The 18,449-nt window shown below is 35.3% G+C and overlaps 1 protein-coding gene across 3 annotated transcripts in view; it reads left to right on the top strand.

The window, feature by feature from the left end:
• Opa1 (Opa1 mitochondrial dynamin like GTPase) overlaps positions 1 to 14,472 on the top strand; it is a 712,584-nt gene extending 698,112 nt beyond the window's left edge. For all 3 annotated transcript variants that reach the window (XM_090408405.1, XM_090408403.1, XM_090408406.1), the window contains one exon: positions 14,282 to 14,472. In XM_090408405.1, the coding sequence (XP_090264531.1) occupies positions 14,282 to 14,346 (65 nt within the window). In that variant the 3' untranslated portion in view covers positions 14,347 to 14,472. The remainder of the gene's footprint in view (positions 1 to 14,281) is intronic.
• Positions 14,473 to 18,449: the final 3,977 nt, after the last annotated feature.

Below are 18,449 nucleotides of genomic sequence, written 5' to 3'. Positions count from 1 at the left end.
TAGTGAGGGAGGGGGGGGGGGGCTAGAGAGTTAGCTAGTTGCTTTGACAGTTTGTAGCATGTTTGATAGTTTGTATTAGGTTTGTGGATTTTTTGTAAACCATATATCTTGGGCGGGGGGAGAATTGAAAGGTTTGAGTTTTTTGTAATGTCCGGAGGCCAGGAGGATACTTTTTTTAAGTAAGTTGCGTTTTTGCGGTTTGTAAGTAGCGTGCGGTGAACATTAAAATTAGTTTTAATCCTTTCCCAGTGTTGTAAATATTTCGTTAAACCTCCAACGTAAAATTAAACATCTCCTATTTTGAAATAGGTGTAATTTATTTTATTTTCACACACGTGAAATTTTATATCTCTTGTGAATGAACAAAATTAATAGAACGTGTAGCAGAACATTTTTTCCTTGAAATATTGTAGGGTAGTTTATATATTTGATGTACTTCAGAGATTAATGGTCAGACATATGGCAGGTTAATTGGAAATATTTCATAGAACCATTATATGTTCGAAGAAACCGGACAGAAAGTAATACATTTTCATACAACATATTCACATATCTCAAGGCACGTGTTAGTGTACCAGTATGCTGATTAGTATACTAGCATGTGTTGGTTAGTATACCAGTCTATATGAGATATTGAATTTTCTCTCAAGCATAAGTTGTTTTCCTTTTAATTTTTGATTTTATTATTATAATAATATTACTCATATTCATCACATACCAAGAAGGCAAGAAAATGGTATATTAATAAGATTGAGGAGATAGTGCCGGATTGCAGATTTTGATAACACAGTAAATATTTTAGCAAGAAAGGAAAGTCTTTTTTTTTTTTATTTATCCACACAGAATCTCCTAAGACGCTGAGTAAGTGGAAGTCTGTAAAAACCAAGAAGACAGATTGTTGATGATGCAGTGTGGGAATAGTATCAGCACCAACTAGAAAGGAAGATTCCCATGCCAGATTGACTAAATAGAATAAGGCAAAATACTTCCATGAGTAAATGAACATGTTTACAGGTTTAATTAGCATCATGGAATAAGTAGCACAGTAATTTGAGGAGAGAAGCAATTACCGGATTTCGAGGATGCAAAAGGTTTTGTAAAACCATTCCTAGAAACTGTTAATAGCAAGTTTGAGTTGTAAAGAAAGTGGTAGCAACATGTGCACAAAATGTAAAATAGTTTATCAAGTCTATACAATTACATCCCTTCAATGTAATTTCCTGCCATGCTTTCCACGTCACCTATTTCCGTAGCACAATTGGAAGAACAGCGGTACATTGCGCCATTCGATTGGAATAGGCTTAAGTTCGATTCTCGTCGCGACGGGAGGAATCTTTATCTGGATGATTTCAATCGAAGGTGAGTTAGCCGATCTCATACTGAGCTAGCAGGATTTTTTCTCCCGGAAACTCGGGTTTTTCATCCCGCATACAGACAAATCGGCCCTTCAGAACACATGCAATTTACAGGCATAGAATACTAATTGTGGTAAAAGTGGGTGGTAGATGGCGTTGATGGAGATGATTCGTAGTAGAGGTTCGATGTAGTGGTTGAGACAGTTGAGAAAGTTGTAGGTGTCCTCCCGTGATGAGTCTTCGGACTCCTTGGAGGTGTCAGGAATAATAATAATAATAATTTCCAAATTTGTGGGAGCTGCTGGTTACCATCAGCAGTATGTCGCCTGCTGATAAGTGATAACACAACCTATTGCTGGAAGAACCAGACCATTCTCCAAGTTGTTCTTTCAGTTTGGAGAACAAGTAGAAGTTGCAAGGACTCATCTGGTGAATACAGGGTGTTCCAATATTTCCTATTGCTAAATATCCAATATTTCCATCACCAATTGCAACACATTATTTCATTCAACAAACACAGTGGAGAACCCATGAAAAAATGTTGTCATTAAAATCTGAAGTAAATGGTGCTCCAGAAATCGTCAATAGTAGTGTGCATTAAGAATTTGCCTTTGGGGCACAGCATGATGAAGAATAACGATAAGGGTGGCAATCCAATGAATGGTACTAATAATACTAATAATGGTACCCATAATAATAATAATAATAAAACATGGGCAAGGGATTATGAGCCTGAACTGAAGAGACAATCCAATGAATGGTACCATTCATTGGATTGTCTCTTCAGTTCAGGCTCATAATCCCTTGCCCATGTTTTATTATTATTATTATTATGGGTGACTCCAAGGAGTCCTTAGACTCATCGAGGAAGGCCGTAAATATCATGTCCATCACAACTATTCGACATTCACACAGTATCTATCATACTTTGCCTTGAACTCATTCACTGTCATAGCACCCACAACAGACTCTGGCTGCTTATTCCACTCATTCACAACTCTCCAAGTAAAAAACCCAGCTCTAACACCCTTACTAACCACACTCTTGCCCAGCTTCCATGGATGTCCCCTAGTCCTCCCAACACCACCAGTCCTATTCTCAAAAATATCCTCTGAATTAATCCTATAGAAACCCTTCAACAATTGGAATGTCTCAATCATATCTCCCCTTTTCCACCTATCAACCAAATTCTGCAGCCCACAAATCTTCAACCTGTTTTCATAAGGTTCATTCCATAGACCTGCTCTCATTTTGGTCACTCGCCTCTGGATCCTCTCAACCTCCTCCCCATCAAGAAGAAACCTAGGTGACCAAATCTGGGCACAGTAGTCGAGATGGGGTCTTATCAAGACCCGATACAAAGGAACAATAACTTGCTTGTCTCTGCTCGTCAATGTATTTTTTAGCATCCAAGTGATTTGATGAGCTGATTTAGCCACTTTTGCAATGTGCCCCCTAAACTTCAACCTCCTATTTACCAACACTTCCAAGTTCCTGTCCTCATCAATGTCCTGGAGTATAGTTCCACCAATGTGATATACTGCTGCTAATCTTTTCACCCCAAAATGCATAACCTTACATTTTGCCACATTAAATTAACATCCATTCTCCTTAGCCCATACCTCCAATCTATCCAAATCATCCTGCAAAATTTTGACATCTTCTGCATTCACTATTGCCCTTCCCAACTTAGCATCATCAGCGAACAAATGAACCGTTCCTCTCGGATCCTTCCCTAAATCGTTAATGAACAAATTAGTCAGCAGTGGTCCAAGAACAGAACCCTGCGGCACACCACTAGTCACAGGCCGTCTTTTGGACTCTACTCCTGCGTAAACTACTCTCTGGTATCTCCATCAACCACCTCGTATTCATCTCACCAACCCTATATCCATTCCCATATGTTGCGGTTTACGGATTAGACTTCCATGTGGTATCCTGTCAACGGCCTTAGCCAGGTCCAGCAGTATCACTGTAAATCCATTACCCTTATCCAGTTCATCCATCACTGTGTTATAAAACCTGAGCAAGTTACTGAGGCATGATCTACCCTTCACAAAACCATGCTGTCCCCCATACAGTATCTCATTTTCATCAATCCATTCCTGTATTTTTTAAACTTGACTACTTTCTTCAAGACCTTCACAACGACTCCTGATATGCTGATCGGTCGGTAATTTGCAACAGTAGTCTTGGATCCTCCTTTATGCAGTGGAACTATTTTCCCCTCTTTCCACCACTTCAGGACCAAACTAGTCCCGAGACTCAGATTAAACAATAAGGTCAAGGGCACTGACAATTCTTTAGCCGCTTCACGTAAGATCCGTGCTGATATACCATCCAATATCAGAGATATATTCACAATAAGGTTCTGTAATAGACTATTCACCTCCACTTCATTCACCACAATTCCCATATAAACTAATGGTTCCTTCATTCTTTCAACATCACCACCTGGATGATATACTCTTGCAAAGTTCTCACTCAGTAATTCCACTATATTGACTGATTCAGTGACCTCCATACCATCGGCGTTCCTTAAAATCATTCTGCGATGTGCAGTTTTTCTTTTACTAGCAGCATATGGAAAGAACTGTTTGGGATTCTCTTTAGCTTGCATAGTTAATTTCCTTTCATAATTTGTTTTTGTCTTTCTCACCACACTCGTTATCCTTCTGACCTGCACTTCATACCGTTCATGTGCCTGCAGGTCACCTTTCTCCTTAAATTCCTTTCACAGTTGTTTCTTTTTTTGCAACTCAAGTTTAATGGTGTTATTCATCCATTTAACCCTACTTGATTTACTATTCAGACTCTAGGTATACAGTCTGCCATAACCTCTTGCAAATGCTCCTTGACCACTTCCCATGTCCTATCAGCATTCAATGCTTGCAGTTTTACATGCCATGGCACTGAACCAAGCAATCTCCTAAGCTTGTCATACTTGCCAGCATGGTAATTCCACATGTACCCTGTCTTAACTGAAAATTTCACACATTTAGCCACCTCCCAGGTCAAGACCCTATGATCACGCTCACCAATAGGTGGCAACATTGTCATATTCATTACAGTCAATTTCTCAGATGCTATTACTAGGTCAAGCACCCTCGAACCCCTAGGATTTTCCATTACATGCTGTCTCAGATAGTTATTCCTCAGTAACTGAATAAAATCCAGTTCCTTCCTCACATGTGTTCTCTCCTCCTTCCAATCAATGTTACTATACTTGAAATCCCCCATAATAATTACCCTCCTTCCACTCATTTCATCAATTTGCCTATGCATACTATCTCCACCATCTATTCTGTCACTTGGTCTATAGCAGCACCCAACTGTACATTTTGTTCCGTTAGTTTCATTCTCACACCAAATAGCCTCACATGAGCTCGTTTCACTATCCTGCAATACAGCTTCTATCAATGGTTACAATACGATTCATGAATGCATTCCTTTCTTGTTTATATCATTCTAGATGAAAGCCAGTAACTGCATACCTGTGCCATTTTTGCATCTCAGTCAAGTGATGCAGAACCCACCAATATGTTCTTCTGAAATGGTCGGTCATCCTGCACGACAATTATCATCTGGGTGATCTCTCCCTGCATGAAATGCATTGTTGCCACAGTTTTCCCTAAGGCCACGATAATAGTCACTCGCAGTTTTCCCTCATGCAACTTGAACCTTGATCCAGGATAGGATCGTTTTTCTACTCTTGTGAACATACCTTAGAGTGTTACATAATGAGATTGACTTTAACCATTTCTTCGCACAAGGAACATTTGTTAGAATAGGCTGCTTTGCCTTGAACACACATACAGTACATACAACTAATGCCTCTATCTGTCAAGAGTAACATTTGAGTTACCAACTGTCTCCTTACAGTGTGTTGCCACTACTTTATTTACAACCCTCATATATGTAATACCAGCTTGGGTTCTATTAGGAATAGTAACTCTGGTTTAGGTCATTGTGTGTGTGTGTGTGCATGTCATTTATTTGCTGTTTAGGCCACGAATGTTGGTGACGTGGATACGGAATCTTATATGGATTATTTTATAACCATGTAGTATTTTTGGCAGTCTTCTATTGTCCATTTGACTAAGGTGCTCTAACCATTTATGTTTACATTTACTTATATAGTGGTTAATTACTTTCTTATTCAGGGAGTGTAAAATTTCTTCATTTATTTTATAGTTCCAATTAGTATATCCAGCTGTTTTGTCTGCACTGTTGAGTTTTGTTCCAACTGGATCACTTTTATTACAACGTTTTAGTAAAGAAGTTTCAAAATTATATTAGTAATTCCATATGGCTGGATGAAATTTTACAGTTAAGATATATATTATAATGTTAATTTCAATCTGATTAGTGTTGTGACAAAATTTTGTCTACTGATAAGTTGCTATCTACATAATGAACCAATATGTGCACTTACATAAAATGTTCTAAAATGCAACAAAATACTTATTACATTTTGGTGACCACTTACATATGTTGTCTGTATCTTGGATAATGTTAGGTATTGTTACTAAACACTTTGAACAATAGTTTGCAAGAAAATTAATCTTTCAATGAATTATGAAAGAATTAATTTAAAAATTATCGGTAATTTTTTTTTTCAGTCAATTGCATTTTCACTGAACTGTCGTGTGATAAATTGCCATTAGTTAAATTGTTGTTCGATGAATTGTTTATTCGACAAACTGCTTTTTTCAATGAATTGTAATTTAATAAATTCTCTTTTGATTAACTGTTTTTGATGAATTTTCATGGAACTGTTGGCCACATGGTATAAGGGAGAATGTAATGGCATGCATTGGCAAATTAACACAATGAGTGCAAGACAAGTAATTGCTTTGGGAATTTTAACTATGGGGGACAAATTGGAAAGAGGCAATAGTCACCAGGAATTCAAAACAGTACCATGCATAGATCGACCGTTAAGGTAAAAGGAGGAACCTGTTGAGTTCTTTCTTGAACATCCGAAGTACATGAAATGAAACAGGAAATAGAGAAGTTGATTTGATGAGATAGTAAAATTGTGTATGCATGTTGACTTGCAACTACTCATCGTTTAGCATATTTTAGAGGAAAGCGAAGAAATGGTATTCAGTTCAATGGAGCACCAATTATACAGATACCTACAGAAAAGGCATAACATTAACAGAGCATTTATAACCAAGTGATTTGAAGGAGTGAGGGAGAGTATTCGTGAAGCTGAATGCCTTCTGGATTATGTCAAACTTTGAGAGGATTTTAGTTCACCATTCAAAACCAAAGAACAATATTCTTTGGTTGGGATTTGTGATTAATAAGTGAAGTAGCAGTGTGTTTGAACTGTGCTAAAAAAGCTTTTTAGTAATGGTGATTTTCTGTACCATCAACAGGGTGTAGCATAGAGGCAGCCTGCCTCACGGCGGTGCTTAATAAGGGCGCTTATTCAGCCATTGCGGTAGGTGCCATAATACGGAAACAAGATATTTTACAAATATACACCATTTAGTTTAGTTTATGTGCTTATTATATTTTAATAATAAAAAAATTATAGTCATACATACTAAAACTAAACATTTTTGAACCCACTTATTAGATCAGTTTCTCAAAGTGTGATACGCGTACCCCTGAGGGTGCGTGAAAGGTCTTCAGGGGGTATATGGCAACATAATCACTGCCCTAAGGATACTGTTGACAATTCCTGTTAGCGTAGCAAGTGCGGGAAGAAGTTTTTCCAAGCTTAAACTGATTAAAAATTATTTGCTAACAGCAGTGACCCAAGAAAAATTAGTTGGTCTAGCAACTCTATCTATAGAGGCGAACATAGCTTATAATTTAAATTTAGAAGAGCTTATAAACAGTTTTATTGTGCGATATCCCTGTAGAGCAAACATTTAATTAATATTATTATATAATTGTTTTACATTAATGCTTCTCTTGTAATAAAAACAAAGTAGCAATTGGAGATTTTCTTATATTTTTGCCTTATAATCCATCAGAGGCAATATTTAATTGTTTGCCTCAGGGCATGATCTAATCTGGCAACGGCCCTGGTGATTTGTGTAATAACCAGAATGGACACAGGCATCATCCTATGATTTATTGATTTGGATTGTTGCTGTTTTGGTTTGGAAACTGACATTTCAAAATTGGAAGCTGTAAGGAAGTGCATACCAGCAGCATGGAAATTACTAACTGGAAGATAGTTTTTCTCTAGACTGTGGATACACTGTGAAAATTATTACATGTATGCCTTTTGAGGCATACATGTAAACACAAAAAGATTGCGTTTATTGTCAGCTGTTACTGTTGAGAGAATCACATTCACATGTTAATGAGCTAACATAATGTTACTGTAATAAAATTTTCAGCTACCAGTACATTCTACTTCCAATTTTCAATGACATTTGTGTAATAGACTCACTTTTCATGATGTACCCAGTCACATGATCTGGTTTTCGACTTGGCTTTGCAAGATAATTGTAATTTTAAATGGCAGTATTAAAAAGCCTTTTCACTATGTAAAATGCTTGAGTATTTAATTACACTAAGCTAATTCATGCTGTGAACTGTGAAAATAAGCTGAAGACAATCTATATTAAAATTGCATACCTACTGTACTTAAGAGTAAAATTGTTGGAAGATTAATATGTACTATAGTATTTAATTAAATTGTACCAATTTTAATTTTCTGAGTTTATAATTAGTTTTTTTTTTAATAAATTTATATTGTGAGAAAAGCACAATTAATTGTCTTTAAATAATATTGTCTATTATATATGAAAGGAAAAACAACTTCAGTCCAATTTTTGTGAATTCAACCTAATGCTGCCATCTGTTGGGGATTAAAGGAAGGTTTCATCTCATAAATACGACTTTTTGCATAAACAACCTCAGTCCAGACAAATGAACGGAGAATATTTCTTAAATTTGGGAAGAACACCCTCAGTCCGAGCGGTTGTATGGAAAAACAACTTCGGTCCAATCACATCAACTATTAGCACTATTGCATCAGCCATTATTTTGTTATCAGTGGTTTGTTGAATCACTACTAGTTTTGATTATAGTTTTACTGTTTTGGTTTTACAAGTATTTTAATTGTTATTTTAATAATATAAAGTAGTGTGAAAATGATAAGTGATTATTTTAATAGTTCTAATGAAAGTGAAGCTGATACTAAAGAAAAACTCACAAAGAAACGAAAAAAGACAGGTAGGACTAGAGATGTAATGAAAATTCTTCGTGCAACAATGCACAAAGTTGGTCCTGACTGTTTATGTAAAAGGTATAGTTGTTTCGAAACTATTCCTGATGCCGAACGAAAAAGAATTATTCGTGAGTTTAACTTATTAGGGAAGGAACTATAATGACCAAAACTCTTATTTAAGTGGACTAATTACAATTCTTCCCGTAATGAGAAAGCGTCCTAGAAAAGGAGTTGATGCGAGGGTGAACATGGCTTCATTTGCTTTTCATGTCAGATCACTGCAAGGCGGCAATGAGGGGAATAGCGAAGATGTCAGAATTTGCCGTAAAGCATTTATTTCTTTGCATGGTATATCTGAAGAACGAGTGAAAAGGATTAAAAACTGTTTGATAAATACTGGTCAGTTACCTAAAGATGGGCGTGGTAAACACCTAAACAGATCCAACAAAATGGGCGAAGTATGGCAGGTTGGGCTTTTAATCAGTATTCATTTCTTTTATAGTTTTTCATATAGATTGAAAAAGAAAGTTTTGAACCTTAAAGGAAGGAAGAAAGTGAAGATGAATAGGTTATGTTATACTTAAACAAGTAACTAAACTTACAAGTGACTTGGCAATTTCTGGCTTGTGCAGTATTTGCCTCCCTCCAAGGTATTACACAACATTAATTAAACCACCACAAAATACAATAATAAAAATGTACTCATTAAATATGGCAAAACCCCGTTTTTACGGGGTTTTGCCATATTTAATTGCAGAAAACGTAAATTGCAGGAACGTTTTTATGTTCCCGCAATTTATGTTTTCCTGCCGTTTATGTCATTTTCCGTTGGTCCCGTCTTAAGGCCTATTCTTATGATATATTGTTCCTGCCATTAACAACTTGATGTGGACATTATTTCCCGTGAATTGCGTTTTTTCTCGGGTGGCAATATTGACTTTCGAATCGATTTCTGCGGAAATCTGCGCATTTCTGTTCCCAGATGGTGTTGCTTTCGGCTGTAGTTTTGTTTCCGCTATCACAGTGACTTGCAGCAGTAATGTAGTGATGAGCGATACCGTGATTTTTCAATCACAGTACGAATTGATATTGCAGAATTTCTGCAAGTAATTTAGCATGTGAGAGTTGCTTTCAAGTTGCAGTGGTGGATTATCCATGTTAGTAATGGAGAAAAAAGACAGAAAATGTATTTTAGTAGAAGAAAAGATGGCAATTCTGCGACGTGTAGATTGGCATGCCAGAACACGTGAGCATTAAGCAAAAGATCTTTGACTCTCCGTGTCCACTTTGAACACGATAGTAAAAAACAGGTCAAGCATTGAACTGAATGCAAAGCAATCTGGCGCTATGTCAAAGAAAGAAAACGAAAAGCAAAAACATAAAAAACTAAAGATTTTTTTAAATAGATAAATGTAAGTAATTGTAAATTCATTTATTTTCAGTTATTAAATTTTGTAATCTAGTATGTAGACTCATATACTAGTAGTAAGTCATCTTTAGCCTTTTTTAAATGTTTTTTTTTACATTTCCTGCTATTTACACTTTTTTTCATCAGTCCCCTGAAAAGTGTAAAAAAGGAGTTTTACTGTAATTACTGTAATCACTGTGCATTTTGCATAGTGGTCTGGAAAATATCACCATTGTTGTCTTGTCATATTTATTCTTCCTCACCATATAGTGGAAAAATTCACTTGAATTTTCTTTACTCACTAGCCAGTCACATCTCCTCATATTGTGCATTTTGCTTTGCTTATTTCGCATCACTTTCTAGTTTGCATTTTATAACCATGTATCTGCTACTTAAGTAAGTTAATAGTGCTGAACAGCTTATTTATTTTTTAGATCAACATACATATGAGAGGTTCTCAAAACCTATAACAATACAAGTACTGTGAGTGCAGGGCCGGTTTTATCATTAGGCGAATCTAGGCAATCACCTAGGGGTGCTAAGCTTTGGGGCACCAAATTTTGCTATATAGGTCGGGGGGAAAAATATATAGAGACAACGTATAGGGGTGCCTAAATTTTCTTTGCCTAGGGGCATCAGATACTCTCGGACCAGCCCTGTGTGAGTGTGTGTGTTGGGGAAGATGCAATTAAGAAATTGGCTATGTATTCCTTGATCAGGTGGTAGTTGTAGTCCTTGTGCAAATGGTATGGGGGGGGAAGGGGATTTCCACAGAACAAATGTAGATGAAATGAAAGGGTAGGATGAGAAGTTGGTTCAATAAGTTTGAAGCTGAAGAGTATATGGATGCTAACCAGAAACAGCTTGTGTTTTTTTTCATGTTTAGAGGAATGGTAGTGGGTAGCCAGTTCAGCACCACTTTTGAAAAGAGTCATAGAAGATGCATAATTCAGTAATGGTGTCTAGGAGGAAATAGAGAGAGATCATCTGTTAAGTGATTATCCTTTTGTGTTCTAAATAACATCAGGAACTGTTAGAAAGCATTTTGGCTCCTATCCCCAATCTTGTCTTAGGTTGACAGGATTTGGGACTTAACATCTAGCTAGGAAAGGAGCTAGATGGGTGAGTCAGCCCAAGAAAAAAATCTAACCTTGACTGAACTTCTGAATATTATCATCTTAGCCTACTCAATTCGAATCCTGCTTATGAGAAACAAGACAGGACTTATTTTATAACATAGAAAGTCAAAAGATTTTTCTCACCCACTGAAAAATAGTGAGAGGATCAATGCTAAAGTTGGTTCAAGATCATGAAACAAATTATGTGAGTACTGCATGGTTGGGTGAATGGAGGATTCTGTCAAAATATGGATGAAATTTGAGGCTGGTGTGAAAAGGCCATTTACGTATAGGAGGGAAAGATGTAGGCTAAAGCACACAGCCCTGGGATACCACAGCATTAATGATGGGCAGTTTCTTGTTTGGATTTCTTATCTTACCATGAGAAAGATCATAAGATTTCTAGCTTTCTAAGAAAGCCTCTATACTAGATCTGATCAAATGCCCTGGAAATGTCATGAGTAAAACCATATGAGTTTCCCCAAACTTTTCCATGTGGCCTATGTACATGGGTAAATGCGGTTAGCTATGAGATCTGGTGGGAACTAGTGGTAGAATCTATATTGTTATCATAAACTGTGATCTTCATGGTTTCTGAAGACTCACGGTAGGAAGCTCAGAATAACTTTATCCTCAGAACAAACCCTGTCTCAACTCGTTCCGTTCATTTACCCATTTCAAAAAAAAAAAAAAAAATGGTGCTGTAAGAGATCCATCTGTGTATATATATATACTGATGTTATTATAGTATTGCACAGACTGATTAGGAAGAGAAATCAGTATTGGATTGAGAGACACAGAGGTTTCATTGACATTTAGCAATATTTTGAAGTGATAACTAAGAAGATGCCATATCAAGTGATTAGAGAGTGTATGATACCTATGGAGATGAGTATTGATCCTTACTAACAGCCAAAGGAATCAAGTGGAAGTTGGAAATAGATACTTCTGATGAAGCATGAGAGCCATGCATATGAATCGTCAGAGGAATGCATATATCTGAACAAAGGTGGCCATTAAGAATAATGAACTGGTCACTCCTTGGAAGGAGAAATAAAGAAAGACCAAGGGCTATGTGGAAAGAGACCACTGTGAGAGCAATGGAGAAAAGAAGCTCAAGGAAACAGGCAGCTACTGACAAGTGGAGAAAACTGCAAAAAAAAAGTTTTAAAGTGTAGGTTTTGCTTTACAGTCTCTATTTACATTTTATGAAAAGTAATCTGATGGATAAGAGGAAAAGACTCACATACAGTGATCTTGTTGGACTTCATGAAAGCATTTGATGGTTATTGTATGGCAAATTATGCACAAACTTGAGAGAGGGAGAGATAGGAGTGGATAATAAATTAGTCATATGAATTGAGGACTGATTGCTTGAAAGTTAAAGCAAGTTGTGTATGGAATAGCAGCCTTCCAGAAAAAGAAGGAAACCAGTAGTGTATCAGAAGGTTCTGTTTGTGGGCTATCACTTTTTCATATGGATTAGCAGGGTGATATAAATAGTTGGAGGGAGCTTTAAGGAGTGATACTACTGCTCTATCATCAGGAAGATTTTAGTTTGGACAGTATGCAGAAGTGTCAAGCTATGTATCATATTGGCAGACTTATGCTCCAAGATGTGGATGACATTCAGAATGTGATGGTTATGGGTGACACGGACATAAAGTTGAAATGGCATGTTTAAGAGTTGCAAAACATTATACAGTGTGTTGCTGTTAGGATAAGCAGGATACTTTCAGGCAGCAACAAGAGTTTTGATTATATCACATATGAAATTGTCTGCAGGTTTGTTCATTTAATTTTCATTATGACAAGGAAACTTGGGGGGGGGGAGCAGAAACTGGGGTGTCAAGACAAGTGACTAAGGCATATCAGAACTTTGAAATGTTGCTTTTGGGAAACATTTGAAGAAAAGTAAATTTATTGGATACATGAATTTGGTAAATTCATCAAATAAGGGTGATATGGTAGGTTCGTTTAACTAGAGTATTTTATAGAATTAGTACAGAAAAGATTATGCATAGAACAGAAGGCAAGAGCAGGGAGAAGAATACAAGTTTTTTCCTAGAAAAGTGTTTTTAGCAAGGAAGTTAAAAGTAGACTGTGCATGAAACATTGCTGGAATGTGTTGTGAATGCTGAGTGTGAATGAATATATGATTCAATATGATATATGTGCTGCTGGGAAATCCTCTCTTTTAAAACTGTTTATTAAAAAAACATTATTCTTTCATAGAATTGTGATACTGATTTAATTATTAAATGAAAAGCATGTATTTTCTACATTTAGGATCTAGTGCATTTTTTTTAATATTCTTCCACCAATATGTGATTTATATTCTGTATATATTTCAGCCTATAATTTTGTTGGAATTCTTTTTTCTTTCCTGCAATTTTTCCTGTACTGTTTGCAACAACTTTTACTTCAATCATTTTTCCAGTTCTACTGCCTCAAAAAGAATGTGTGAATCATCTATACTGCTATTTAATTTCCCGTGAAATTTTTGATAATCTTTGTTATTATCATTGCCAATTTATCATTTTGAAAACAAATGAATAAATCAGTTACTGAATTTCCTGTTTTCGTAAGGGGCAATGCTCTTAGTAGTTATATTAACTTCCATCAGTGCAATCATTTATATTTCACAAATATTTTTAATACGCCAACTGCTGACTACAAGATAACTCGTAGCAGTCTATATTAGGATGCTAAATATGCTTATCTTGTAACATATGGGAAACATAAAAACATACTAGCAATGACAGCAAGTTTACACATTACGCCAATGTGCTAATACTGTACTGTAAAACTTATAAATACTGTTTTAATATTCAAGTGAAAGGCATATTCTCTGTTTGTATTTTGTATCTTAACTACATTAATATCTAGAATATTTTTTTTAATGTGAAGCTCAGCTACAAACCTGTGCATTGAGGGTTGGATAATTTAAAAACTGCTCCAGAGATTCAAACATGGAACTCTTACAAGCCACTTCTTTTAGCACAAAGTGCTAAAAGCTAAATAGCTAGAAAATAAATAAATGATTGATCATTTTTTAAATTATTCTGCTGTTTGGTAGTTTGTTCTGTTTTTATGACTTTGAGATATGTAAATTTTTTTTAAAAAATTCTAAAATAATTATATTAAAATTTAGAAATCGGTTTATATATATGCACACAAGGTACACTTATTGTTTCAGAACGAGTTCGCCAAGTTCAAGAAAAATTGGAAGATTTTATTGCAGCTTTGATTGCAGAAAAGTGACTGCTTCTGAAATTTAAGAAATAGAGAAATGTAAATAGCAAAGCCATTAATGCATTGGAGCTAATTTCCTGCATGTATCTGTATAATATAATAAATGTATCTAAGAAAAATAAATCCTCCATTTTATATCTTTTTTTTTTCTTTATATAGCAGTGTAAATAAACTGGTAATAATGTGACCCTTGAGTTAAAAAAATATCATCAATAAACAATAATAAAAATTAATAATACTATGAAACAAGTAGCAATCTTATAAAGAGCACCTGCTCAGAAAATTATTTGTTCCTAAACATTATTTGTTATTTGTTTTTCCAGCTGAAATATCCTGAAATATGATGATTACCCTCCTGATATTGCAAAGATTTTTGAATTTGTCATACATTCAGGATATTTCAGCTGGAAAAACAAGATCTGCAAACAGATTGAAGGTACTGCCATGGGTAGCCCTCTGTCTCCACCATTGGCAAACTATTTTTTGAAGCATCTGGAAGATACCTTGTTTTCATCCATTCATTCCCAACTCTCTCTTTGGTTTTGTTATGCCGATGATGTCTTTGCTATTTGGCCACATGCTGAAGAGGAACTTACCACATTTCTACAACAGATAAATAGCCTTCACCCATGCATTCAGTTCACCATGGAAAAAGAAAGGTCTGGTAGTTTACCATTCTTGGACATCCTCTGGTACTTTGTCAACAAGCGTCTATCGAAAACCTACCTTTACTGGCAGATACATTCATCAAAAGTCTGCTCATCACACATCTCAAAAAATCTGCATTATCAAATCCTTAATTAATAGAGCACATAAAGTATGCTCCTCCCCATTAGGCTTACAACAAGAACTTTTCACTATAAAAAAGTTAATAGAATCTAATGGATAATAATCAAATCCACCCTGAATCAAATCCAAATGAACCCTAATCAAATCCAGCAGATAATTGACTCCTATGTTCCAACACCTCAGGATTCTTCAACAGACTACAGAGTTCCAGTTCCTTATATTTCAGGCATCTCAGAACCTATTGGCAGAATTTTAAAGGGGTATCATCTTATTCCCACATATTTTCCTATCAACAAAATTTTTCACTTGTTGCCATCTACAAAAGGCAAACTGGCACCTTTATCATTAGCTAGTGTTTACCAGATACATGTGAATGTAATTTATCATACTTTGGACAAACAGGCCGTTCTGTGGAAAAAAGAATGAAGGAATATCAGTATTATATCGAATACATGAAACCTCATAAGTCTGGTCTAGCACAACACAGCATTGACACTAAACATAATATCCAGTGGGATAAAGCTTGTCTTCTCCACAGATGCAGGTTTAAATATAAACACCTTTTTAAAGAAAGTTGTGAAGCCCTTTTACATCGACCGAATTTAAATCGAAATGACTGTCTCTCTCTCCCAAAAGTTTGGGAGATTCTCATCTTATGCAACCATCAATGAAATAGTTTTTAAGAAATATTTAATCATATTTTATTAATATTAATCTTCTGGCATGCGGCAACAATTTAATTGGTAATCCACCGACTGTTCTGTACTTTGTATTCCATTCCTTTAACTGTTTGTTCTACACTGATGATGTACTGTTACTTTCAGTACGAAATATTTATACCTTTAATTCATTAAAGTTATTACTGTTGGTTTCAAACTTCATATGCAAACTTTGTTTGTTTACTTGGATAAAGGATGAAACAAAGAATATAATTTCTTGGCATCTGAAATTTATGATATAAGCAAGTGGGAAGCACATTTCCATATACAAGTAGCCAAAAGGTGTGACACCTTTTGGCTACTTGTATATGGAAATGTGACTTTTGCATTACTTCAACCTTAGTATCACTTCTGGGGTCTAACTTCCACTGATGAGATCTCAAATTTTGTCAAGATAAGTACTTTAGTTTTCTTTCATTTGTTTTTCACTTTGATTTTATTTTACAGGTGCTAGTGCTGGTTTGGCCCCAACTAGCACTGTTTAAGTAAATATTAAGATTGCTAGTAGTGCAGTTAATATCTGCATTACATGATTACTTTTGGCAGTATCACAGCTGCCATTTTATAATAGCTCAAATAGAGAATTTGCTGGTAGTGTAGAATTATTTTTATATCACAGGATTATTTAATTCTCAGTAAGTATCACAGTAATTCCTGTAATGGTGGAAGCCAGGTTAAAACAGTAAAAATCAAACAATTTCCATGTGAAGAACAGTAATGAAATTCTTATACAGATATTCTCGAAATTAGGTAAATTACTAACATATGAAAGGATTTATCAGGTGAAAATTCAAACTAGTTTTCTGGTGAGGTCACCTTCATAATGGATATGAAGATGCCCATGATCACTTGAGTGGCAACTGCCCCAAATCCAAATGTTTCAATTGCATGGAGATTGGATATATCATTAATCAGTGTCTCAAACCCTGTCAGAAATGCAAAAGTTCTGAACACCATGTTAACACCTGTCCTTTCAGAAATTTCGCCAAAACAGTGGGAGCAAAGCTGGTAAAGCCAATTAGAAACACTATATGTATGTATTGGAGAAGACATAAAGAAGAGTTCCCAGATCTTCCAATTCAATCTAGTAAAGATGGCACTTTTACACAAACTACACTTGGTAAAATCACAAAATGTGCACAACCAAATCAATCAGAAATTAGCCCCAAAATTCCAGAACTTCAGTAGCCACTTTCCCAGTCAAATAAGGATGGAACAACATCAGATGCAGATATATGAAACTGTTCTACAAGGAGAAACTGGAGAAGAAATAGAAAAGCAAGTAAGACAACTGAAAAAACTTAATATACAGACAAGCTCATCAAAAAGGAAAGATGAATTAATAAAAAAAATTTTTTTAAAGTGCAGATGAACAAAAAATTAAAAGACATTAAAAAAATAAATAAATCTAAAAGAAGAAGAAATAATAAAAAATGTAAAGATGGAGAATGCTGTGGATCATCAAAAGAAGACTCCTCAGACTCAGAAGAGTTTATGGACTATGAGGAACCATCTCTTGTTAATCAAGGGAAAGCAAGAGATAAAATTAAAGAAAAAAATAATAAAGTTTACTGATGTTTAAAGTTTTTTCAGTACAATTATCATCTACATGAAGAGAAAATAACTAGCTTCCAAATCAAGAACAATAGGCATGAAATTTAAATAATGGAAAGCAACAGGAAAAAATTGGAAAACAGTTTACAAGAAGCAGGATTCACAATTGCTTCTTCACAGATTGAGGACCTCATCAGGTTCATCCAAAATCTGGAAGTTAGACTTACCAGTGACACTTCACTAATCATAGCATCTCCTTTCTGCATTGCATCATTAAATGTACGAGGATTCCACAGGCAAATGAAACAAGAAACTATATGGAAACGTATACTATGACATAATATTAAGTTTTTGTTTCTCCAATTTGTTAAAAATACCAAGAAATTTTATACTTGGTTTTAATCCTTTTCCCAAGTAAGCAAAACAAAGTTTTGTGTGTGAAATATATTCATGTCTGAGCTACTTGTATATAGACACTAATGACTTCATATCACTTGCCTTAGTATGTATCCCATAATGCAAAGCACACTCCCTCTCAGATATGTATAATGCATGGCATAATGGGAAGAATCACTACTCAGACTGGTTTTGACCTTTATTGAGGTCTGATCAGTGGGAGAGATTAATGCAGAAGTCATATATATCTCATATACAAGTAGACAAAAGGCTTGATCTCACTAATAGAAATCTTTGGATGAGAGAAAGATGTAGGAAGTTTTTTTACCTTGGTTTTAATTCTTTTCCCCAAGTAAGCAAAACAAAGTGTTGCATGTGAAATATATTCATGTCTGAGCTACTTGTATGTACCCTTCCCATTATGCATTGCATTATACATGCCCGAAAGGAAGTGTGCTTTGCATTATGGGATACATACTAAGGCAAGTGATATGAAGTCTTTAGCGTCTATATACAAGTAGTTCAGACGTGAATATATTTCACGCACAAAACTTTATTTATCTTACTTGGGAAAAGGATTAAAACCAAGTATAAAATTTCTTGGTATCTTTAATGTATTATAAATCCAAGGTAAAAAACTGTCTACATTTATTT

This window comes from Typopeltis vanoorti, chromosome 18 (genome assembly GCF_054136105.1).
Source record: "Typopeltis vanoorti isolate ZY-2024b chromosome 18, IOZ_Tvanoo_1.0, whole genome shotgun sequence".
Classification (NCBI taxonomy): domain Eukaryota; kingdom Metazoa; phylum Arthropoda; class Arachnida; order Uropygi; family Thelyphonidae; genus Typopeltis; species Typopeltis vanoorti.
The sequence above is the reverse complement of the archived record's forward strand: the minus strand, read 5'-3'. Positions and strand labels throughout refer to the sequence as shown.